The sequence below is a fragment of the Protopterus annectens genome, chromosome 7.part0 (assembly GCF_019279795.1).
Source record: "Protopterus annectens isolate FY-2018-M chromosome 7.part0, PAN1.0, whole genome shotgun sequence".
NCBI lineage: Eukaryota > Metazoa > Chordata > Ceratodontiformes > Protopteridae > Protopterus > Protopterus annectens.
Window position 1 is genome coordinate 232,132,146 of NC_056739.1, and position 27,708 is coordinate 232,159,853.

At 41.0% G+C, this 27,708-nt stretch overlaps 1 protein-coding gene across 2 annotated transcripts in view; it reads left to right on the forward strand.

The window, feature by feature from the left end:
* The window catches only part of LOC122806371 (NACHT, LRR and PYD domains-containing protein 14-like), a 549,548-nt gene that overhangs the window by 447,338 nt on the left and 74,502 nt on the right, over positions 1 to 27,708 (forward strand). For both annotated transcript variants that reach the window (XM_044076722.1, XM_044076721.1), the window contains exon 14: positions 7,464 to 7,550. In XM_044076722.1, coding sequence (XP_043932657.1) covers positions 7,464 to 7,550 — 87 coding nt within the window. The remainder of the gene's footprint in view (positions 1 to 7,463; positions 7,551 to 27,708) is intronic.

Consider the following 27,708-nt stretch of genomic DNA (forward strand, 5'->3'; position numbering starts at 1 on the left):
CTGTTAGACATAAAATCATGCCTCCTTGAAATGTTTGATTGTCAGGAAAGTAACGCGACAGTCATTGCAATCCTATCTAACCTGTTGGTCTTAAGCAATTCACTGCTGCTTTACAAGCTTATTGGACCTTGTGCAAACCTCCAAAGTTTGTCTTGAAAGTTAAAGAAATAAATGACCACACTGTCTTGTCCAACCTCCCACACATGCCTTTGAGGTTTGTCTGAAAGGAAAGATAAAGAGCAAGGACCATATTACCCCAGACCCTGTCCCTCAGTCAAGCGATAAAGAGCAAGGACCATACTATCCCCAGACCCTGTCCCTCAGTCAAGCGATAAAGAGCAAGGACCATACTATCCCAGACCCTGTCCCTCAGTCACGCGATAAAGAGCAAGGACCATACTATCCCCAGACCCTGTCCCTCAGTCAAGCGATAAAGAGCAAGGACCATACTACCCCAGACCCTGTCCCTCAGTCAAGCGATAAAGAGCAAGGACCATACTACCCCAGACCCTGCCCCTCAGTCAAGCGATAAAGAGCAAGGACCATACTACCCCAGACCCTGTCCCTCAGTCAAGCAATAAAGAGCAAGGACCATACTATCCCCAGACCCTGTCCCTCAGTCAAGCGATAAAGAGCAAGGACCATACTACCTCAGACGCTGTCCCTCAGTCAAGCGATAAAGAGCAAGGACTATACTATCCCCAGACCCTGTCCCTCAGTCACGCTACAGCAGCAGTCTCTATTCACCTTATGAGAAAATTTGGTTTTAGACTAGATGAGGTTAAGGGCAGAGGCCTGAGTCAAAATCTGTTTCAACAGACTTGGAAGTTGGGGCCTGCAATCTCCTATACATTCTGAGGGTCTAGCTGATCTGTGATGTACTTTATGCCTTATTTGTGAAAGATAATTATCTTCTGGGTAACAGTAAAAAAAAGTTAAGTATGTGCCTGATATTGTGTGTATTCACAGATAAAACCGTGATTTTTTACATGTATTCATACACCTTTTCAGCACCCCTGAGTGCTGTGTATCTCATACAAGCTATACCTGTTTTTCATCCAAGGTTACGATACTGACATAGGCCCTAGCCAGTTGTATGTACATTACACTCACTGCACATTACCTACGTGGTAATCCTTTCAGGGTATTGGAGAAACCAGATTACATGATAATACAGGTAATACAGATAATACAGCCATACTGGCTCACCAGAGAAAAAGCCAAGGCCTAAAACCTAACCAGAGCTATACATTGAGAGATGGCAGCACTAGTCACTGCACCACTCTACCAGTAATTTATTGCTTCCTATCAGAAGTGAAAAATTACTGTGAACTTTTTTAATCTTAAATACACTGCAGCCCCACCACAATGCAAGCAACAGCATTACTGTTTTTACTTTGATTTCATGAAATACATTAACAGTACTTCTGTCACTGCAGATCAGTCAGTACTGTTTTAAAAGATAAGTGACTTGTATTTAACACTGATTAAAGAACAGTAGAAGTAAAACACTCATATCCAGTGGTGGCCTGTGTATCCATCAATAACTGAGTACACGTCAGATAGATAAATGTCATAAGATAAGCATTCTGTCTAACACTAGTTTTGCTAAGCAAGATCAGAAACTATTTAAGCTAGGCAGATGATGAGGGTCACAACTTTCATCCAGAGACTGCTCCTACCCCCACCCCTCAGTTAAAAATGCTTGCATGCACACTTCAGACATCTGACTGTGAGACATAAATGGTCAAATACTGCGTTTTGAAGTATTCCAATTTTCTTCACACAGGTCACATTAAATCCCACAAAGGCAGAATAGAGAGCAAATAGCAGTTTCCTCCACAAACAGCCCTAGCAATCATAGGTATTTTGTCTGTGTACATCCTACATGCCTGTTTCTTAAATAAAGCTGACTCTACATCTTAGAGAAAGAATCCGTAACAAAGCCAAAATATTAAGGAAAAAAGCAAGGACAGATTACATTACATCCATGGATAGTTGATAGGATGACAGCTTTACACAGAATTAATTGTTTTGATAGGTCATCAAACTCCAATGTCTGTTATTATTTATTATACAACGACTGGCCACTAATATTCCAAAATGAGTATGTTGATTGGTCAGCACAATCAGCGTGCCCATTATAAATCTGAGCATATACAATTGAAAAAGTCTGGTTGCCTGGACTTTTTTACATTGGTATAAACAGTAACTTAATTTTTTTTAATTTAAAAATAAATACATAAAATCTGAATTCCAGACTCCGGACATAGCAGAGAGACAGGACAGAGAAAATCCTAGGAAAATTAGGTACGTTATTCAAAACTAAGGACAAGTGCCTGGTTTTCCTTGTATTTCCTCCATTCTGTCTCTCTCCTACCCCTAAACTGTCTGAAACATTTTTTTTAATTTAAAAAAGTAAAAAAGGAAAGAAAAACAGAGCAATGGAGATCGTTTCTCCATCTCTTGCTTTCCAAAGCACTGATTTACTGGGTATGCATGGGAACGCAATTCCCATACGCATGCTCAGTACATCAACTAAGGCAACAGAAAATGTACCAGCAGCGGAAGGACAGCATGGCACCGTTATACAAAGACATTAAGAAATGTAAGTATTTTTTTGTTAAATAATGTCATTGTATAATAGCAGTAGCCCACTCCTGGGTGTTGTTAATGCTGGATTTACCCACGGTTGGCTTTATTTGGTCACGAGGGATGAGCCCGAGTGACCAAACCACAGCAACTGTGGGTAAATCCAACATTACCCACACCCAGACATGGGTTATTGCTTAATTATACAATTACTGGCCATTAATGTTGTAAAATGTGCATGTTGATTGGCCAGCCCAACCAGCATGCCTGTTGTAAATCCAAGAATATACCAAAGGAAAAAGGTCTGGTCGCCCAGACTTTTTTCCATTGTTATATTCTGTAACTTTTATTTTTATTTATTTATTTTTTAACAACAATACATAAATAAAATCACAAATCCGGACTCCAGAAATACGAGAGAGACAGGATGGAGAAAATACTAGGAAAATCAGGTACGTTATTTAAAACTAAAGACACGTACATTTTCTTTGCATTACGTATCACAAAACTCTATTATGATTAGCATTATTGATAGACTATAGTCGTCTGCAATTTACCAGAAAGAAAAAAAATTAAAGAGGCAACAACAGCTTTTGCATTTTCTGAACTATTTCTAAATTATATGCTTAGCATTGACTAACTGTAATGTTTGCTGATTTTAGAAGGATAAAATCAGAAATATGAAAAATATTTACTTGGCTGTCTTACCTCACGTTGTGGCTCACTCCTATAACTTCATTGATTGGTTAACTGTAACTGGCAAGAGATTTCAAGAAGTTACTGTGTGATGACAAGGAGCAAACATCTTCATAATTTGATCAAGTCATTTCTCTGAGGTTTTTTTAATCATAGCCATCACGCAAGAACTACTAAGAAGCCATCACTTCCCTAGAGGCACCTTTTGGCTATGGGTGCCTTGCTTTTATTTTTCCTTCTCCTTTTAAAAAGCCTTAGTAAAGAAACAGCAAAAATTAAAATTGGAAACATGTCCTAGCTGGTCTATTTTTCCTATGCATAAACCTGGCCATGGTGCTGTCTGCATTTCTGATTGGAGCCATGACAATCTGTTTATCAAAATATTACAATGCTAAATATTGGTTTCTGGAATATATTAAAACACAGACGTAGAGACACACGCACGCACACACACACACACACACACACACACACACACACACACACACACACACACACACGCAGATCTGCATTCAGAGACGCACATTCATTATTATGTAACCATTTCAAAAAGTACAATGTCTGAATTGTTCCACTTATGCAAAAGGGACAAAGGACCACTATTCCATTGAAACATACCAAGAAAAAAAAAGTCCTTTAAAATAAAAATTGATATGGATTAGATTAAAAAACAAAATCTCACTGTGGTCATTTGATGACAATCACGGTGGTGCAGCAGTAGCATTGTTGCCTCACAGCAAAAGGTTCTCCCCTTTGATTCTTGGCTGGAGTGCTGGGAGTGCCTTCTGTGCGGAGTCTGCATGTCCTCCCCGTGGTTTGGTGGTGTTCAAAAGACATGCGTGAATGGGCGTGCCTTCGTTGAAGGTTGAACGTCGAGCTGACACCTCAGCGTTCATGAAAATCTACTGCCAATCATTAGCAGACCTGAGTTCCGCTGTGGCGACCACTAACCGGGAAAAGCCAAAAGACTAACAACAACTGTGGTCATTTGATAAGCACAATAAAGCAATCTAGGCTTGGCTTTGTTTGGAAATAATGGACCTTCCATGGATGGGGGGGATAGACTCAAATTTTTCACAACAGTAGCTTTGTCTTTAACACCCATTCTGTCAGATATTATTGCATACTTCTAAGCTATTTATGGATAAATAGAAATTGACTAGAATGGTAACTGTCCATTCATAAAATGGGTTTCATGCAAGGAAGAAATTTCTTAGGTATCATATTCACTCAGAGTCCTTCTGTTTACCAGTTATCAAAATCTCACATGTATCCTTTACTTCACTCATTAGCTCTGACCTGTGATGAAAGAAGAGAAATGTTCATTTTGTGTTCAGCTTGTGGTGTACTGCAATTGTTCTTATGTCCGTAGATCATGATACTTGCTCACTAACACTTGCCCTATCCTGATCCTGCTTAATTACATATTGCTTGTACCACCAGACCCTAGTTAACTACATAACCTTACCAGAGCCATGATTCTAAACCTAAAACTCGTATCTGGTCCTCAGTGCTAATCATACCACTCCCTTCCTGCTCCCTCACATCTAGTGCTCAGTGCTAACCATAGCACTCCCTTCCTGCCCCCTCACACCTAGTGCTCAGTGCTAACCATATCACTCCCTTCCTGCTCCCTGACATCTGGTCTTCCCTGCTAACCATAGCACTCCCTTCCTGCACCCTCACACCTGGTCTTTACTGCTAACCATAGCACTCCCTTCCTGCTCCCTCAGACCTGGTCTTCACTGCTAACCATAGCACTCCCTTCCTGCTCACTCACACCTGGTCTTCACTGCTAATCATAGCACTCCCTTCCTGCTCCCTCACATCTGGTCTTCACTTCTAATTATAGCACTCCCTTACTGCTCCTTAACTGTAAAGTTCCTGTTGATCCCAAAACCTAAATCTCCACTTCACTTATTCCTGAAGTCCCAGATTGCTCCCTACATCTACTTACTGATCACTTCCCAAAACCCTAATCAATACCTTTGTATTCTAGTGCAAGACACACACAGTTTCCATAGATACATTTTCTCCAATTTTTATTTATTTTTTTTTGACAAGGGAGGCATTATATATATAGAAGGGGATACTGACCCATCGCCCACATTTCTGAGGATGAAAGGGATTTTCCGCTCCTAGAAGAAAAGCATTTTCAACTTGCTGCCACTTGCCAATATAGCACAAGCTGAATGAATAGCAGAGTTGGTGAAACTAAAGCAGCTCCATTTAAAGTAGATCCTGCCAGACAACTGAAGTTTATCTTCCACATCTGAGGGAAAAATAAACTGCAAAAATAGGCACAAGGAAGAAGAGATTCATCATTTTTAATATATGCTAAATCTGCCAAAATTTATTACTATGAGGTCAGCTTTTTCCATTTGTACAAATCAGGTCAAATGTATGATATACAAAAATATCTACATAACAATACTTTCACTTGGAATTATGTAACACAAAATTTGACAAGAATAGTCCTTAAATTGACAACCCTGAAAATGTCGTATTAAGATGTATCCCAGTCATAATGTTGTAAACCTGTACAACAGTTTTTAAAATGGGATGCATAATGTCCATAACTCTGTCAATGTTTAATGTTCTGTGATCAAATTTTCAACATAAAAACTACAGAGCACATCACCTGAACTGGAACATTGAATTTGTGCAACTGAGATGAAAATATGATTTACAAACTGGTAATGAAATGACTTCCCTGAAAACTCTATGCCAAAATTTCACACCACTTATTCAAAACCTACACCGCAAACAATTAAAATAGGTGGAATTATTCTGCATTAAAATACAGAACAGAATGTACAGTTAGCAATCAAACCACTAATCACAGAATTCAAGCAATTCACAATAAAAAAGTAAATAAAAGTAAAGATGAAAAGAAGTATACTAACCAAACCAAAAGGTGACGCGTAAAATAACTGAAAAACACCAAGAAAGGTGTAGCAAAACTAAATTCAAAATAAAATACCTTAAACCACCTGTAATGGAGGCACATGAGATATATGGAAATAACCCCTTAAGGCATATCAGTGTTTACGCTACGTGGCTTCTGAATGCAGAAGACTTTTTACATTCACTTTTCTTAAGACTGTGCTGATGTATTCAGGCCAGCAAAACCCACTGTCTGCAGATATGCCATGTTCTGACCTGAGCTCATCAGTACAGTATAAGTGCATGGCTTGGCCATTTAAGGGCTATAAAACTTAGTGACAAATTATTTTAGAAATTGTTGCAGTTTATATATTTATTATGGTTATTCAAGTTGTAAAACCTGAGCGTAGGCATTTGTTGACTACTTCAGAATATAAGGAGTATGAGTGATAGAGTTTTACTTAATGTAAGCAGCAGCTCACACTTGGTCTATAGTAAACATGTTAACAGAAGGTGTTTAAATCACAAAACAGTTCTTTAAGCTATTGATTACTGTATGTGATCAGATTTATTTTGGTTAATTGAGTCAGTGCTGAATTTTCTTATAAAACACCCTTGTTTTATAAAACTTTCAAATGAATGAAAAATACTTTGATGAAATCAATGTTCAGTTTCATTTACATAGAAGTATATATTTTCATTTATCTATCTATATCTATATATATCTATATCTATCTATATCTATCTATATATATTTATATATATATATATATATCTATATCTATATACATATATATATATATATACATATACATATATACATGTCCACCGATGTTCTTTGGTACAGTGTCTTTTTAAATTTTCTAATTATTCAATTGAATGTAATTATCTTAGAAGTATAATTATGCTGCTGGGTGTTGAGTAATTTATTCCTCTGAAAGCATTTGGCTGAGGTAACAGAACACATTAAAAATATTTCAGCAGTTCTATGGCTTCTGTTTGTTCTTTTGCAATGTTTCTTCATTCTGTTTTTTGTTATGAAATCAAAACTAACAAAGAAAAGTACAATTTAATAGTCACTGGTGTTTGCTCAGGGTACAATTAAAGCAGCTATATGGTCAATACTCGAGGATTCTTGGAGATACTAAATAGGTGAGGTTGGTCTATCTGATAGGTAAAATACTTAAGTAGTATCCAACAGCCATGCAGTAACATTTGAAAGAGGAGACTTCCTAGGGTGAACTGAGAAAAAATGTTTCTAACTTCAAGTATCTTTTTTTTATATTTAGCTTAATGTTTAACGGTATAGGAGAAGCTGGAATGACACATCTTTTGGAGGCCTTAGGAAGCCCACACTGCAAAATACAGAAACTAGAGTAAGTAAAACTTTTTTTTTAAGATGACATATTACACAGTTATGCTACAATGAAATTCCCCTCTAGTTGTTACATTTTTAACGAGGAACTACAAGTCAAATGCATCTATTAAACATACATAAAGATGTGTGCACATATTTGTGCTGCAAATGTGTGTTTACAGTGCTGCAAAGGCAAGTTTATGTATTCAATGTGCACTGTTTGTATGAGGCTGCAATACTACACAGAGTGCAAGGTTCACAATTGTTTAGTTAATAGAATCAGGTATATCATACTGATTAGTACATAATCCTAGAATAAAGGGTGACCGGTGTGGTGTAAACAAACCTGACTTGGATGCTAGCTTGGAGGTGCACAAAGAGACAGAGATAGAGCAGTCATATTTACAATGCTCAAAGATCATGACCAAAGATCGCTGCAACTTTCTGGCATAAAATTAACAAAATCATGTTACATGCATCATCATGCTTTGGGATACACTTTGTTAAAAAAACAACTTCATAATTTTCCTAGGTGAACTTTCAAAGTTTACTTTCCAAAGCTTCTTCTGAATGTTCAAGTTAAATTAAGTGATCACCCATTCTCTTAACTACTGGCAGTACAGAACTACCTCATTTTTGGTCAAGAGGTTGTTTGATTTAATTGTAATATATAAAGGACTTGAAAGCAAAACTGACAACATTAGAAATTAGTAGAGAGGGAAAATTGCTTTCTGATCTTTTGACTTTGGTTATACCCATTTACTGCCACTCCATTTAACTTTTGATGTGGTTTGCCTTTGGAATTCTACCTGTAAACATCATCTCTATTCTCTTGATATGGCTTCTAAAAATGCGTATAGTAACAAGGTATGACTCGACTAAAGCCCAGTAGCAGGGGATCATTACTTCTTTCCTTATAAACTCTATTCTTTAGGATAGACACCAGTTCTGGCACTTTCCATTTCTTAAATATTCCACATGATTTTCTTTGCATACACTTCCATGGAAATCTCTGTAAGTGCCCATCTTAGCTCTTCACTGGATTCATTTTTACTCACTGAAGTTAGTTTTGGCAGATGTAAAAAATTTAAGAAATGTTTGCCAAAACTATCTTTAGCAAATATCCAAGGAAACCTTTTATTGAGGGGGTGGGAAGCTTGCCACTCCTGCACCTTGCATGAGAGGGAACTGCCTACACCCCCGTGGAATTATATATATCCACTCCAAACTTGTATAACATCGGGAAAAGAGGCAAACATGACTCTTAACAAAAGCAGGTTTTGCAAATGTACTTCAATCCTCTCACATTCACTGAAACTCTCTTTGGTGACCTGACATGTTACCCTCTTTATTTTGAGTAAGTTTACCTTGCTTTGTTTCTACTCCAGCTAGCATGGTCTGTGCTTCGAATCATTGTTTCATCTTTACATCTTTATTTCTTCTTTACCCATCACCCCTCCACTCTGCTAGTGCCTACAGCTATCGTTCTTCCAGTAACTCCTTGATAGTGCTCTCCATATTCATCTTCACTTCCTCTACATGCTCCTACCCTTCTCCATTCAGATCTCTCAGCTCCTGCTCTAATGTCATTATCGTCCTCCATAGTTACTTTAACAGATACTTAACATGGAAAGGAATACTTTGCAGATTAGCTTACGATAAAATACTATGAAATGCAAAATAAGGAAGGAGGCAAAAAATAGAAATTAGGTATTAGTAGAAGATAAGATGGGTCATGTATATTCAGTGATATTAATGCATTTTTGTAAGATTAACAAGTATATGTTTTTGCCCTAGTACTTGCCTGATGTATTCCCGATCATTATGTGTACAATTTATTAGTCTTCAAATTATGTGTCTGAAAACAGTGGCAATCCAGAGGGCTCAAATGAAGTCTGATATCCCACCTGTGATCCAGAGGGTGACAGGACTAACAAAAAATAGATTGCAATGAATAAGACCAGGTAAAAGCACTTTCACTAGCAGATCTAGAAGACTATATCTCTAATACCCTCCCTGAGGGAGGAATAAAGGCACCTTGTTGAAGTTTCCCAGTTTTTTATTCAGTTCAGTAGTTAAATTTATTTTTATTTATTTAACATTTGTTTACCAGAAAGTCCGACTTGGAACAAAGCCAATTTTCAGTGGAGGCCCGGAGATAAACGCTCCAGATGCTTTAATGGATGAGTGGTCTTGTTCTAATATATTACATTCAACAGGTCAAGTATTTAAAGACAGTTGCAAACAATTGTGGGAGGGTCCATGGGAGCTGATTGGAGGAAAATCTGGGAGATGAACAAACAAGGAGCCAATCCCAAAGCTTAGAGGTTAATCCCTTATTTGACTATTCCTGAAAAACCCATGGAGGTTTACCAGCTCAGCACCCTGTGGAACCCCATTCTTAGTTAAAATGCTTTTTTTTTTACTTCTAACAAACAAAACATAACAACACCTAGACTTTAATAATATTAGTCTGTTTTGTAACACATGTAAAATAAGGCTGTATCTGCATGAGTGGGGCTCATATTCCTTGCAGCCAAGTACAAAAGATTTATTACAGAACTTTTTCTAATCTATGACATGTAATATGAGAGGCTGTGCCCACTTTTACATGGCTTATTTTCTCCAGACATATAATATGAAAGGCTAATATTTTCTTGTATAACAAAAAGGTTTACAATACTTGCTTATAAGAGGATCATACCCATGATTAATGTGACCAGCCCCCATTCCTCTTCCTCTTGATAAAGTCGGACCTTTTATGTGCAAAGCTACACTAGTTGATTCCCATTTCTGAATAATACATGCATCCAGTGGAAAACAAGTGACAGTGCTCATTTTTTAAAGAGCATATGGATGTGCACAAGTAGTAGACAAATGTAAGTAAAGCTTGAGACCTCAGAACCTTTTTTATAGGCTTTCTGTGCCCATGGATTAAAAATCCACCAAGAGGCAAACTGCAGATTTTATAAAAACTTTTAATAAACATATGAATCTCAGATCTTCTTTGGGCATATGGAAATTTTGCATGTGCAAGAGAATATTAGCCATTGTTTGATCATATGTATTAACTTCAGGGTAGTTTTGTTCAGAGATAACAATAGCATACTATCTTTGTTTTATTTTAGTCATGAAGCCTCTCAGAATGTAGTGAACACCTATTTTGGCAAGTATTTAATGGGATTATCAAACCACAGTGAATAGTTTATAGACCACATGTCCACCAGTATGGAATACCCCCCATTCTCTGTGTTGCTGACAGAAAAATACTCAAGATTGCAACAGCCAGTATAAACAGTAAAAGGTTCTGTGAAAAAAATGTGTAGGCTTTGGACAACATCCATCTGAATTACTTGTAGTGCCCATGGCCCAAGTTAATTGACACTACTGAGGGTAACCTTCCATTTTTTCCAAAATGTTCGGTTCGTGAAGGCTGCTATGAAGAGCATTAGGAATCAAAATGCCTTCTGTAAGTCAGTTACTACTGCCACTGTGGGATGATTCGATGTGGCCAGGAATTTCATCTACTTTGCTTGCCATAATTCTGTCTAATATTTTGCTTTGGATGTTAATAACAAAATAGTTTTAAGTTAAGTGAAATGACAAAAGCCACCCTTAAAGAGTAGTTTAGTCAAGGAATGCCTGCCTGTAATCCACACCTATAAAATGACCATCCATATTGTTTACAAATAGATCAATGACCATAATCTTCCCTACATTTGGGCCAACAAAATTACCAATCTGGAATCCTGTGTTGTACACGCCCATTTCAAAAATGCTCTGCCACCCCTCTTTATCACTTAAGCTGCTTAATTTCTATCACTCTAGCTGGCTTTCTACCAGCGTGATTACTTCCCTCCAGCATTATTCCATAGTAAACTTTATTCCCCACCCATTATATATTCTAACAGTCCCTGCCAATGGTTTTGTTTTCATTGTTACTTCCTATAGCATTAGTACTTGTGACTTAATTTATGCCACTCTCTCAATTATGGTGGTTTGCATCATATTAGCATATAGACCTCTCATATTCCGCTCTCACCACCTTTAGAAGAAGTGGCTTCCCTCTGGGCATTTTCTTTCCTTGCTTATGTACTGTCACATTGCCATTATATGGGTGGTGCAGTGGTGCAGCAGTTAACGTTCTCATCTCACAGCAAGAGGTTCTCTGGTTCGATTCTCAGATGGGGTGCCTTCTCTGTGGAGTCTGCATGTCCTCCCTGCATTTGCGTGGGTTTCCTTCGGATTCTCTGGTTTCCTCCCACATTCCAAAGACATCCATCTGGAGAGTTTCTCCCTAGGTCTCCGTTGAAAATAGGGTCTGTCCTAGTTAGACTTTCCCAGTCAATAAATAATGAAATACATACATACATAAATGTTTGGTGGATTTAGGAAATACAATGACAACCTGTGCTTGTCTTATTATTTGCCAAGTCCATCATGCAAGTTGTATAGGTTCATAGGTTGGTACTAGGCTATCAGCCCTAGGGCCTATACAAGCCTAGCCATAACAATTCCCTGGCTATTTCTTCCCACACTATTTACTTCCCTGGACCCCTGTCTAGCAGTATTTGGGATTTAAAGACAATTAGCATTCCACACACAAAATAGAAAACCAAACAGCAAAGTGAAAACATCCTACACACTACTCGATCAGTTTTATTGCTTGATTGATATGTTTGTAGTATAATAATTGTGTGTGGGTGGACAGGTGGATGCACTCCTTAGGGCAAAGCATCTGCAACTAATATCCAATTGAGAGCAGTTACTCCCACAAAGAATAACATTTTAAATACACATTCTATTTATTTATTTATTTATTTTATTTATGTTTGATGACCGGGGAAGTCCATGGGTCTACTTCACGATGTCGAAAGCCGACACTATCGAAGCTGATATTGTCAGCACCACAACATCGAAAGTGCAGAACATTGTGCAGGTAAATGGAAATCTCCGTAGGGGGAGATTTCCGTTTACCTCAATTTAGTGCGGTTTTGGAATTGGAATATTTAAGTAGAGGGTTGTGGGGGGTGCAGCCCCCCACGTGGAGGCTGCAGGGGGGGCTTGCCCCCTTGCCTACGCTAGTTAGTTTTTATTTTTGTTTTTTTTTGGTTTTTTTAATGTTAATCGATGTTTTACTACATCGTCCACTAGAGTTCGACCTTTACTGATTCGATGTAGTAAGATTTCAATAACATGATATAGACGCAAGTCCACTGGGCCAAGAAGAGCCCATTTTCAGTGGAGGCCCGGGGACAAAACTCCACAATAATAGCAAGTTACATTTAACATGTTACAAAAGGACATAACTCATACAGCTAATTAAACATTTGCAGATAAGCTCCATCATGAAATTTACAGTTGGCTTGTCACAATGTTACAAAAATGAAAGACATAATTCAAAAAAGAAATTTCAACATTTACATAAAGTGAATATTTTTGTTATAAACTCAATTGTATGTTTATCATTTCAAAATATATAGCTACTAGCCATTAGTAGGTTAGGAAAATATTATGCAAGGAGGGAGTAATAGTATATTTGAAACTGGAGAGTATAGTACAATAGATATTAGAAAGAAAATTAGTTTTTGGTAGGGGAGGGATTGTTTTGGGTGGGATGAAGTAATAGTAGAGGTAGTTGGATGAGTCAGTGCAAGGTGAAATGGGGGGGTGGGTTAAGTTGGAGCGTGGCATGGGCATTCCCATTTGGAAGAAAGATGAGAGAGTAGCTCAGGTTTGAAATTTGTATGGTTAGGTAGGTTGCTTAGGTGTGTGGGGAGAGAGTTCCCACTGTTTAGCTAAGGAGTGGGACAGCAGTAGATGGCCAGGAGATCGTGCAGGTTTTTGGATCTGAGTGAACGGTTGGGAATGTAAGGTTTTAAGGAAGTAGTGAGAGCTGGCCAGTTGGCAGGTTTAAAGATGATCTTGTGGGAAATGGTGAGTTGTAAGTAACTGAGGTAGTTGGGTAGTTCAAGCCAGTTGAGGGTGAGGAGGGAGTGGCAGTGGTGGTATGAGTTTTTTGAACTAGTTGCAGATTTGGAGATCTTGTGGTAGCAGGATTCAAGTTTGTACCAAAGGCCAAGATGGAGAATGGTGAAAAGAGGGGCACCATACATAAGGCAGGGGAGTAGGAAGGTGGATGCAAGAGTTTGACGTGTAGAGGGGTTAGGAAGTGGTTGTGCCTATAGAGGAGACCTAACTTTTGGTAGGTATTCTTGATTGCAGAGCGGATGTGGGTGTCAAATTTTAGTTCATCAATAATGATGCCAAGAAGCTTGGTGTTAGGAACGATTTCAAGGAGGGTGTTGTTTGGATCTGTATGGTGAATATGGATTTGTCAATGGAGTTTTTGGTAGGGGAAAAAACATTAGCTTGGTTTTATTTGAATTTAGTTCCAGATGGTTAGACTGTATTCAGGTTTCTGTTTTGGAGAAGGTTAGTAGTTGGGTTTTTGCTAGGAGCTTGGAGGGAAAGAAGGCTGAACAGATGATTGTTGAGTCATCTGCATATTGGATGATAGATGAGTCTGGGATGAATTGGTGAAAGTTTTTAATGAATAGGTTGAAGAGAAGAGGGCCAAGAACAGAACCTTGTGGGACACCTGTGGGTGTGGGAAGGAAGGGGGAGGTTGAAGTTTTCCATTGGACAGCTTGTTGACAGTTGGACAAGTAGCTGGAAAGCCAGGAAATGGTGGTGGGAGAGAGGTGTAGGGTGGAGAGTTGGGATATAAGTATGGTGTGTGAGATGGTGTCAAAGGCCTTTGATAGATTTAGGAATAGTGTGGATACAAACCTGCCTGAGTTGTGTTTGAGGTTTATGGCTTCAAGAGAGGAAATAAGGGAAGTCATAGTGCTGTGGCCAGGGCAGAAGCTGTGTTAGTTAGGGGGAGGAGATTGTTTAGTGTTAGGTGTGCCATGAGTTGTGTTTGTATTGTTTTCTGTAGTATTTTAGAAAGAGGGGAAAGGATGGCAATAAGCCTGAAATTTGGTGGTATCAGTATTTTTGCCACCTTTGTTGAGGTGGATAATGTAAGCATGGCACCATTTAGAAGGGGCGTATGATTCTTGTGTGGGTCTACTTATAAGAATAGAGATGGGATAGGCAATGCTGTCTGTAGATTGTTTGAGGAAGGTGGGTGGAAGGTTGTCGGGTGCATTGTGACAGGGTTTGAGTTTGATGAGAAGTCTTTTTATAGTGCTTGTGGGGATAGGTTTGAGGCCGAAGAATGTGGAGGAAGGTTGATGATTGTGGTGGTGGTGGTGGAGAGGGGGGGGTGAGAAGGAGGCTGATAGTTTAGCTATGCAGTCTATGAAGAATGAATTGAACTGGCTGCTTGCTTCAAGGTTGGAGAGGTTGGGGGTCTGGGCAGGGATGTTCTTTGTTGCCAGGATGTAGCATGGATGAGATGGAGTCCTAGAATTTTTTGGGATTTGTTGAGTGCAAGGACTGGAGTTTGGAGTAGTGAGCTTTGCAGTCTTTAATTATTAGTTTTTTGTGGATATTTGTAGCTGCTTATACTCTAGGAGGGTGTTAGGGTTTTTATGTTTTTGATATTGTTTTCATTTTTTGTCCCTTTGGTGCAAGGCTAGTTTAGTATCTTTTGATAACCATGGGCAGGGACTGGTTTTGATGCATTTGGTTCGGGGGTGCTTGCTGATTGAGAAGGGTTAGGAATGAGTGGTTAGAGTAGGAAATGGCATCATCTAGAGGAAGGGTTTTTAGAGGGGACCAGTCAGTAAACTTTAAGCATTCAGAGAAAGTTAGAGGGTTGAAAGAGGAGAGGTTACAGGTTTGGATGTAGTGGTGTTGTTTATGTAGTAGAGATGGGACATGGTCAGTGAAGGCTGGTAGGTGATCGCTGAGAGGATCAGGTAATGTTCTGGCTTTGGTGATAAGGTTTGGGTGAGTTGTAAGGATCCAGTCAATAATGGTACCAGAGGTACCATCTTTACTTGGTCTCATTGGAGATTATATTAGTTGGGAGAAGTTATACAGGTTGATTGTGTGGGACTGGGCTTCAGTGTTAATAATATTCCAGTTGATGTTGGTATCACTAAGTATATAGGTTTCATTTTTTATATTGGAGGAGAACCAGGACAGGATGTTTTCAAGAGTTTTGATATTATCACCTGGGGAAATATAGAGGGCATCGATACATATGGACTTGCGGTGGTTTATTTTTACTAAACCTATTATAATTTCAGCATTGGCAAAGGTTGGTATTTTACTGGAGTAGGGAGTTCTGGTATAGGTGTTGTAGATTATTGCTACTCCACCTCCTTTTTTGTGGGCTCTGTCATTGCAAATGATTTGGAAACCTGGTGGTAGGATTTCGCTGTATTTTATATAGGTTTTCATCCAAGTTTCAGAAACAGCGTAATGTCGGTTGGTTATGGGAGGTTAGGGATTTTGTTTTTTGGCTTTGTGCATTAAGTGTTGTGAGGCAAATGGACTTTGAGTTTGTGGGTTGAGTGGAGAGTTTGGTGAGATTGATGTTAGAGATGGGTCCGGGGATGTGGTGGATATTGCCAGCTAGTGAGAGAGAGAGATGTGGTGGAGTAGAAGAGTGAGGCAGTGTGTTGGGTAAGGGTTGCTTGGGTTGTGTGAAAATAGTTATTTTCTGGTAACACATTTAAGAGGGGAGTACGGGGGGATTGAGTTGGAAGCAGTTTTGGTTTGAAAAAATTGGGTTTGAGGTAAAGAGTTAATGTGAGATGGATAAGATGGATGGGAAGTGAGGTTGATGTTAAGAGGTAGTGGAGTGTGTGTGTGACAGTTATGACAAGTGTTGGGAAAAAGTGTGAGACAGGTAAGAGAAGAGAGAACGAGAGATTAGTAGGGCAAATGGGGTTATAGGGAGAGATGTTATATAGAGCATTGTAGGAGGGGTGGATGTTTGAGGTGATGTAGATGTACAGGTGGGTGGGCTTTGGGTTAGGTGTATCGATATTAGAGAGGTGTTGGGTGGGGTGGAGTTAGGGGATGTATAAAAGTACAGGTAGTCGGGGCGGGTGGAATTTGGGGGAAGGTAGGGGAGCGGAGTGAGCCTGAAGGGCACAGAGCAGGTTACATCATCCAGGAGGAGCAGCAGTCGCCAAACAGAAAACAGTCAGTGAAAAGGTTGGCAAATACAGAAATAGACCATCCTTTCATTTTGGTTTGAATGTTTCCTTTCTGTATGTTTTTATTATTTATGCACCAATGGAGAGCTGCAGTTCAATGAGAAGTAGGAAAATAATGTAGTTATGCCAGGGGTTTTAGAAAGGGGCATGCAGTAAATTATGACTCAATAGAGTACTAATTAAAAAAAGAATGGAATATGGTATAAGTGAGTACACTACTGGGGATTCCTATGAAGCAAGGACAGAACAGCTAATTCAAAAGATGGTGACTTTCTACATCAGGTTTTTTGATTCAATATGTAAGTACAATCATAATTGCAAATGGTACTTACAGTTGTGAACACTACTGAGGAATGCCTGTGGACAGACAGAAACAGAGTGTAGTCAGGCAGAAGTTTTTAGTATTTAAAGATGGTGCCACAGCTCGGGGGAGGAATAACTAAACTCTCGAGAGGAAGAGGGAGGTAATATACAGGATTATGTTAGGGGACCGAGAGAAGGGAGGGGGGGGGCCTAAGAGCCAGGGCATTGAGAAAGCTGTGAGAAAACAGGTTTTACAAGGCTAGGAAACTTGCACTAGAATTATGTTAGGAGAACTAGAAAAGGGGGGAGGCTATGGACCAGGACTTGGAGAAAGCTGTGAAAGAGAAAAAAATCAACCAGCTAGCCCAGGTCAGTACCTGTCTGTTTATCTGTGTGAATTCAAAAGCTAATTTATTAGAGCATCAGAGAAGTAGAATATAAAATAAATGTAAGGCTTTGGGAAACTGTATATATCTGTTACAATAAACGGGAGATTACAGTATAAGAATATAAAAGAAATGTGATATACAAGATAAATAAAATACAAGAATAAAAAATAAATGCAAAACTTTGGAGAAATTCATATATTTGTTACAGTAAATGGGAAGAAAAAGGGTGGGGGTCCAGTAGTGTGCACAGCAGAAGAATCAGTAGAGTATCACAGAGATAAGATTATAATAGACCTACACTGCTCACAATCTCTTGATAAAAGCAGAATTTGCAGTAGCTTTTACTGGTTTGTATGTTCTTGTATGCAGACAGTTGCTTCAGATTTTTTTTAGTTGGACCTTTGAATGTGTTTAAGGAAACTGCTCACAGTGTGTTGAAAAAAGTAGAACTTGCAGTAGCTTTTACTTGTTTGTACTGGGTTCTGCTCTCCGTGTTCTTGTATGCAGGCAGTTACTTCAGGGGCCGGATTCATGAAGGCTTGCACGGAGTCTAAGAGTAGAGTAAGACTCCATGCAGCCAACATGTCTGCCGAGCAATCTAGGAACAGCCAGCAGGGGCGTGCAAGAGAGCTCCTAAAACGACTCCTACACGGACAGGGTTAGGTTATGCAAATGACCTCATTTGCTGCTGAAAGCTATGCAAATGAGGTAAATTAGCAATCCAGGAAACCCTAACCTGTCCGAGTAAGAGTAGTGTTATTTGCAGGAATGTACTCCGTTGTCAACTGAGTACCGTTCTGCAAATAGCAAAACGGAGCCGTGACAGCTCAAAATAAAGGATGCATCCAGTTGAGGAAGCATGCCCATGGCCAAATATACGGCCATTGGCAAATTTTACGGTTGCAAAATAAAAAAAGTAATCATTTTTTTTTTACCTCGATCACCGAAGTTTAAGTATAGTGCAGCGCCACGCAAAAGTGCTGCGCTCTAAAAACCATGAAAATAAAAAATAAAAGCCACAAATAGGGATTTTATTCAAAATATTCAACTGCCATGCAAGTGAATGGCAGGCTGAAGACAACATGGCTACTGAGTAGAGGTTGCTAAGGGGGGAAGCTCAGTCTAAGAGATGTAACCAGGCATTAGTAGGCAATCTTTTGCAAATGAGGATAAGGATAGTGAATCCCAATTTTACATGGCATATGAGCAAAGTCTGTGGAGTGTAAGAGTAGGATAAGGGGAGTATCAGAGTAGAAGATAGGTGACATCATGAGGGGGGGTATGTATGAAAGAATGTAAGCTCATTGGAGCAGAGTGGCATGTGTTTGCTGTCAGTTACTCATCACTGGAAGAGGCGTGTCAACAGGTATCCTAGATAAAGCCAAGAAATTGAAGGTGTTTGCCATGGATAACACTAAAGTTTCTTGTAGAAGTGCCTGCAATGTGTTTGCACATCGATGCATGGCAGTAAATCTGAGTAAGACTGTGTGCATGTGTGTGCGCCTGTGTGCACGCGTTTAAGCCGGAGAAAGCATGTGTAAAGTTGTTGAAATCTGTGTAACCGCGTTTGCGCCTGTGTGCGAGCGTTCAAGCAGGAGTCAGCAAGTGTTAAGCCGTGTAAGCATGTGTGCGCACGTGTGAGCTAGTGTGCGCGTGTTTGCGTGGCACTGCCCCTGTAGAAATAGAAAGGGAAAAGGAAGCACAACAAATAGTAGGAAGATAACCAAGGAGAACTAGCAGAGCTAGCAGGTGAAAACAATCAGAATCAGGCAATTACACAGGCAGTACACTAGCCCAGCCCAGCACTTAAAACTCTGCAAACAACTTTCCACCATGTTTTCCTCAGAGACACTGCAACACTGCAGTAAACTAAGAGAAGTGAAAACTTAAAAAGCTTTACTGAGACAAAGAAATGTTAGGCGCTGCCATTGCTGTTATAAGGTGACATATGCAACATGCTGAGGGTGGTGACAATGCGAATGCTGCTGAGCAACCCACAGTGAGGAGATGGAGAAGAGTGTACAGGCCCAGGGTAACCTACCAGGGGCTACATGAGCTGGAGATAGTGGAGTGCTGTAGAGTGGACAGAGACCTCATGCAGCAAATTGTTGAGCTGTGCAGGCCACACCTCACACACAGAACCAACAGAGGGGAACCCATCCCAGTGGAAACCAAGGTATGTGTTGGCCTAAGAATACTAGCAACAGGTACCTTCCAGAGACCAACTGGTGATATGATGGGATTTCACAGGGTACTGCACCAGTTCCTGAATGCCATGTCAGCACATGTCGGTGATCATGTATATTTCCCCAATTCCCGTGAGGTATTGGCCAACAATATGCGTCTTTTCCAGCAAATAGCAGAATACCCTGAGGTAGTGGGTGCAATAGACTGCACGCACATATGCATCAAAGCACCAGCCAGTGAGCGGGGTAGGGCCTACTTTAACCACAAGGGCTTCCCCTCCATCAACTGCCAGGTCATGTGTGATGCCCAGGGCATAATACTGAATGTGTGTGCCGGCTGCCCTGGAAGCTACCATGATTCCCATATCTGGCATCTGACACAGCTGTACCAGACATTTGCCAATGGGGACATCCCTCATGGTCACCTAGTGGGGGATGCTGGATATGCACTGGAGCCGTGGCTGATGACACCCATCAGAAATGCACACACACCTGAACAGGAATGCCATAATGAGGCACACTCACAAACACGAAATGTAATCGAGCATGTGTTTGGGCTGCTCAAGTCACGGTTCCGGTGCGTGGACACATCTGGTGTTGCCTTGCAGTACTCACCAAATACATGTACCCAAATTGTCATGGTATGTGCTATGCTACATAATATGATCCTGCGAAAACAGCTGCAGCAGGAGCAGCATAGGGCCGGGTCAAACAGCCCCCCACCATTGTCAAGGCCATCACAGGCAGGGCGTGACTCAGAGGAGGAACAACCTGAGCCTGCTCCAGTAGGCAGAAGGAGGCATGCCCAGTATGCTTTGGCCTTGGCAAAGAGGCAACGCATAGCACATACACTGGCTCAGTAGGAACCCTGGAAATGATACCTCTCTCTGACTCGCACATATAGTAAAAGGAATGCCTAACTTGATACTACCTGTTTTCAAACATATATAGGGAGTGTACTATGTGCATCCGACATAGGCAGCCCTGCAGTACCACCTGAGGCATGACTGCCATGTTTTAAGCAATATAAAGCAGTGCTAAACAGCTTTTACCACTATTTAGTATATGTAAACAAAATTGCACACACTAACTAGCACAACTTTGTGCAATGTTGAGCAATATTGGGCAACGTTCAGCAATGTTGGTTAACATTGAGCAATGTTGGGCAAGTTCAGTCAAAGTTGGGCATGGTTGACCAAAAGCAGGTAAACATGCTCATATTTGCTTTACTGATCCTTAAGCAGTCTGGTCTGCCCAGTATGAAAATATAAAGCAGTGACAGTCCTCGAACACAGGATACTGTGCACTATAATCACAGTACTGAACCATTAAACCATAACAGTATTTCGCTGGTCAGCCTGTATGAAGAAATGTTGATAAGTCTATGCAAAGTGTCTCATGGAAACCCTGCAGGCACAGCATAATCCCTGTAGAGTTATGACACAAAGGTGAGCCCTGCAGTAAAAATACAACTTGATTTTCAACACACATATAGTATAAATGTTAATATTGGGTGTGTTCACACATCAACAAATGTAGTGGACTTCAGACAGCAACATACTGAAAGGTCACACTGGGCATGCTCACACACTTGAATAAATGAGGCAAATATCAGGCAACAACATACTGAAAGGCCAAACTGGGCATGCTCACACACTTAGGCCATGTCTGAGTACAGCGGTGGGCCACACATATCTGGCTGTTGCATGTGTTAACACAGGAACCTCTCACTATTCACCACTCCTGCCTTGTGCACACAGTTATATGACAACAGACACATATATAATATCTTGGAACCCTGTCATAATCAAATATGTACTACAGATACTTAGGTTGTTCATAGAAAGAGGAAAAGCAAAGAAAATAAAAAACCTTCAATCAGTATCATCAATAAACAATGTGCACTCCAAACATTATCCAATCCAGGTTATGGAAAGATTATCTGTGAAGGAGTCCAGACAGAACCATGACACTTCCTTCAGCTATGTCATAAATAGCAATGTACACTCATATATGTCCTGAGTCAGGGCCAACTGTAAATGACTGACAATGCCAATATCCTGCCAGACAGGCCCATACATACATACCCACCTCCCACTGACAAAAGGCCCTATCATCATACCAGGAGATATCACATGTAGAATGGGTAAACAGCTCCTTCCAAAGCTGAAAACATGGCATCAATGGGATTACATTGTTTCCCTATATGTGTCATAACTGAACTGCAGAACAAACAGACCCTGCACCTGAACAGTCTGTTGAGCCTCACACTCTCTACAGGATATGAAACTGTTGAATGGGTTACAGCAACATTTGGCACACTCCACAAGTGATGGTGCGCAACAAACCATGGGAACTATAGTCTTATAAGCCTATGAAGTCTGATCTGCAAGGCCATGGAGTCCATCATGATTGAAATCATAAACAGAGCTATTGGAAGCCTACAAACACACAACCCTACCAACTTTGGTTTGGTCATGGGCAGATCATAGTTCCCAAACCTGCTAGACTATTTGCAAGGCAGTCACCCAGGACATGCATCAATGAAATGAGCTTCACACATCCCACATAGACTTTGAACAGACCCTTTCCAACATCCTAGACACATGTTGTATCCACAAAATCAACAACCTGTGCATAAATACGCATAGTCATCTGATGGATTGGCAACTGGGCCACAGATAGATCACACAAGGTAAGAATTGTGGAGTCCTGTTCAAGCTGGTAACACCTGCTGTCCCCCATGGCTCAGTCCTGGGATTGCAAAAAACAAAGTGCACACACATTACCATGTCTAGTTTGATGATGTCAGTATCCCACAAATATAGCAGGAGAAATGAAAACTACCAGTAAAGCATATAGCGCGTCGTGTTAATATGTATTTCTCTAGTATAATAACATAAGTAGGGGTTTGAATCCTGCAATTAATGTGTGTGTGGGGGGGGTGTATGTTTGTGTGTGATTTCCTTTGAGAGGAGTGCCCTTTTTGGAGACTAGGAAAACACCTTAAAAGTGGTATATTCATCTTTGGCAAGTCTGACAATGTCAACATCCTACAAATATAGCAGTGGAAATGAAAAGTCCCAGAAAAGCATATAGCGTGTTGTGTTAATGTGTATTTCTCTAGTATCATAACATAGTTAAGTAGGGGTTTGCATCCTGCAATTGCTGTGTGTGTGATTTCCTTTGAGAGGAGTGCCCTTTTTGGAGACTAGGAGAACACCTTAAAAGTGGTATATTCATATTTAGCAAGTCTGATGATGTCAGCATCCTACAAATATAGCAGTGGAAATGAAAACTCCCAGTAAAGCATATAGCGCATCGTGTTAATGCATACTTCTCTAGTATCATAACATAGGTAAAGGTTTGAATCCTGCAATTGCTGAGTGTGTGTGTTTCTGTGTGATTTGTTTTGAGAGGAGTGCCCTTTTTGGAGACTAGGAAAACACCTTAAAAGTGGTATATTCATCTTTGGCAAGTCTGATGATGTCAGCATCCTACAGATATAGCAGTGGAAATGAAAACTCCCAGTAAAGTATATAGCACGTCGTGTTAATGCATCCTTCTCTAGTATCATAACATAGTTAGGTAGGGGTTTGAATCCTGCAATTGCTGAGAGTGTGTTGGTCAATGTGTTGTGGGTTTTGCTTTTACTACTGTATGACATATCAGTATAACAACAGTATGTGCATTGCACACTTCAGGTATCTGTGTGGCAAATACATATATGTACATGTGACCGCAATTAGTTCATAGGTGTGAAGCCTGCTTTCTACATTAATACATCTGTTACCTTTGACAGGTTGTGCTGCTGCTTCTCAGTTCTTAGGTCACATATGTATGTCTGTGACAAGGCCAGCCACTGTAGTGATCTGTGGCCTAGGTCATCTGTGTCACACACACCCATGACAGTTTCTATAGAATAGTGTGAGTGAGGGTTCATGCCTGGGGTATATTTCAGGCATGTTCAAACATAACAGTCTGTCAATAATGGACATTCATTATAGGTGCACAACAACCTTTGTGGATATGCATACAGACCCCTTATTGCTTATGTGATACACCAAGGGATGTCAGAATACCTTTGGAAATGTGAATACCAAAGGACAGATGACATAACACTTGGCTGTATGTACACATCGGTACCCGTTCTACATGTTGGGGGCTACTACCTATGTGGAACTGTCGGGATACTATGTTTAGTAAATGTGGATGACTATGCTATAGTTGGCCTATCGCTTTACAGCATGGGTTGGACAACAGGTATCTGTCTGTATGATACCCTTGTGGAGGATAAGTGTCTCATCTGGAGAATGCATTGTAGGCCACTGTATGCATTTCCAGATGTGGACGGACATATCCCTAGTGTGTTTGCTTGTACCCAACAGAGCTATATGTCAAACAGGAGTGGTCCCAGGAATGGGTGGTGGTCAATACCACTGGTTACTGGTATAGTATAGTACCGGAAGTGTCCAAATGTTACTGAGTTTCCTACATCTGTGTGTCAGTTGTCAAGGCATCATCTAACGATTGGTTATAGTCAGGCTGTTGAGGTTGTGTATACTATCAGAATGCAAACCAATGACAGATAGTAACAGTATCACCCAAAACCATGTCATACACACATGTGTATCCAAGTTAAAACATATGTGTAGTAAAATGCATACTGGCCACCAATAGAAACTATGAGATGTTAACACTGTGTAATACAGGGCATGCCACCCTTCCCATGTGTCCACTATGCATGCACATGCAGACAGTGTACCTCCACCCTGTTCACAAATGTACACCTGCAAATCTGTACTGCACACATCACACACGTACTGTCCACTCACTAAAACATGCTGGCAAAACTGCATACATCAGCCAAGTGGCACATGGGCGGACAATAAATCTTTGGAATTAACACTGGTGTAAACAATACTACATTGACAATCATAGCTTTAATGCATCATGCCTGCTCAGATATACCTACAAGGATATCATTACACTTTACTGTTGACAACATACTAACATTGCTACACTGCTATAAAGTCACCCTGTGCATCAGCACCATATTAGCCTGTTCCTGCATCAATGTTACAGATGACAGGAGGTGGCACAGTTTCATCATATGCACAGGGTGTGTTGTTGGTTTGCCAGAGCCCGACATTGACCCATTCAATTGACATGTATATGTGTGTGTGTGTGTGTGTGTGTGTGTGTGTGTGTGTGTGTGTGTGTGTGTGTGCGTGTGTGTGTGAGGGACAACAGTACAACATGGGTCAGTGTTAATGTAATGTGTGTGTGTGTGTGTGTTAGCCCTAGGTGTTTGGTTTATGTGTGTGTGTCTGTATGCACACAGTTCTACCATGTGGCTGCCATATACGGGAGGTTGTGGGACAGCCACAGAATGCACCTGCCAGGCTGTACAGATCACTGTCTCTGGCCACGGACACAGTACCTGTGCCTGGCAGGGGTGCTATGGACAGTATCGGGTACTAAGCCAGACTGGGTACTATCATCAGAGGCAGAGGTATGTCGACTGGACCCATGTCCCTGCTGGGACTGTCCAGAGCCACGTGCACGTGGTCTTCTAGGATGGTGTGTTGACAGCCCAGCCCCAACATTGCTGGGGCTGGTACTGCCACTACGGGAGCGGCTGTGACTTGTGGGTCATCCGCGACGACTTCCAGCTGATGATGTTGCTGGCATACGTCCACGTCTATGTCTCAACCATCCCGCACTGTCCTGGCACATGGACATGACATTGCGGAGGACATCTAATGTCTCCTCCCAACGTCTATCAATGACCTCGATGTAATTACCGATGGCACTGGCAAGGTTACGGAAGCTGTCATTGATAGCAGTATTATGGGCCTTCTGCACCCGTAGTCCCTGTCTGGTGTACCATTCCATACGTGCCTGTGCCTGCACTACAGCCCGGAACATACCTGAGGTTGCAAGACCTGTGGGGGCACGCCTGCCAGCATTATGACCAGCAGTGCTCCCACGAGAACCCCTGGACATCTGCCTATGTGGTACCGTTCCAAGAATCTGGGTATGGCTGCTGTGAGGGGTGCATGTGCCATAGATACCACACTATCCTGGTCAATGCCTACTGTATGCTGTCCCTCAGCTAAGGCCATTGGTGATGAGGATGTATTGGCAGTATGAATGTGCACATAGATGGGGTGGAAAGCTGTGTACAGTCAATTGGCGGCCCAACGACAGACCCTGTCAAACCTGCCTGTGCCACATGTATCATCATTTCCACTATTTGTGGCAGTGACTTCAGGTTCGCTGCTGCACTCAACCAACCCAACCTCAACACCTGTGAGAGGAAGACAGGAAACACACTTTACAATCTGTACATGATGTTAGCACACATGCACACATGCACACATACACACATACACACATGAACACATACACATGCACACATGAACACAAATACACTACTCACTAAAGTAGACACACACACACACACACACACACACACACACACACACACACACACACACACACACACACACACACACACACACACAGACACACCAACAGCAATCCAGTACATACTAATTAGTGGTTGATGGTGGAGTACAGTATCACAAGCCAAAGAGTCCTATCACACGTGTCAGCATGCAGGATGTGTGTTGCTCAACAGCATGCAGTGCGAGTGTAGAGAGTCCTTGTTAATAACAGTATACATGTCTTTGATGCATGTGTGTTGTTCAATGATTAGCCTCACCCCGGAACACAATGTGTACATGGACACAATATTGCTGTGCAAGTATTAAATGCTTTCCAATGTCCTGTGCACCATCACTCACAGGTATACATACCATGGCTGAATGCACACAACCTTCAGGTGTATAGCAATGAACAAAGAATGCTATGTGTAGTACTGTAGTTACTGTAACTGGATGTAGTGTAGTACCATGAGCCATCATCAGGCAGCATCATGTGGTCACTCAAGGCCACTAATTTGTGCCACACTGGCAGCTATCTTACTGTTCCTGTACTTTAGCACTGTGGCTACATTAACCATTTCACAGGCAGTTGTTACATGGGTATGTAAGGTGTTCAATAGGGAGCATTGCCTAACATGAATGTGTTGTGTGTTGAAGAGTGTTGCACTGCCCCATGATAGGCCTCTACCCCTCAGGTATAGTATGTGTGCTGTGTGGATGACATTTGGGATACTGGAGTCTGACCTTACAGCAGGTGTCTAAATATGCCATGTGTATCATATTAACATGTACTGCATATGACAACGTGGTTATTGTTGTGTGCATGTGTATTGACTCTGCCTATACAATGTCCACTACAGTGTACCACAATTGTTTGGGATGCTTTGTGTATTGCATGTGTGTGAGACAGCTACTCATGTTACTGGGATGTAAATAGTCCCACAGAAAACATGCACATCATGCATTATGTGTAGGTGTTTTACATGTGTATATGGCCTACAACTCACCTATGACATGCACATGTTATTTACTACATTAAATGTAGAGCACTCACCAGCATAGGTCTGCTGTCTTGCTGTCACACCAGAGGGATCTACAAGGATATGAGACAGTTTGTCGGTGTCAACAACTATGGCATTGCTGCTGTGAGTTTGCAATTTTACAGTAGTGCAACAGTTGACAGTAACAGGCATACAGATTATGTTCCAAATTATCAGTATTGCACAACACCAGGCTCCACATCTTCCAAATACACAGTACACATCTGACATATGCATGTTATAACAATCGAGCTAACAGTAGTCTACAGGTATGCTATGTTACCTGCACGCTCTGAGTCAACTTGCTTGGTGACTCCGGCCTCCATGATGACACATGTCTGTTGTAGTGGTTGGCCAGGAGCCACCACGCTGAGGAGCAGCTCCTCCACTCTGGTGAGGGGCGGATGTAATGCTGCACCACCACCTGTGGCAAGCTGTTGTCTGTGGACATCGAAGGCATGCTGCCGGACATGTCTAATTAAATCACTGCAGTGATGGCGTACCTGCTCATAAGTCCAGTTATGCATGCCTACATCATTAACCCAACGGACAACATCTTGCCACAGTGCAGTGCACTCATGCTGGTCCTGACTGGTTCTGGAGAACAGCAGGGTGTGATATTGTACTAGGGTGGATATTATGATTTCTTCCTCTTCAGGAGAATACGCAGGATTTCGATGGTGAG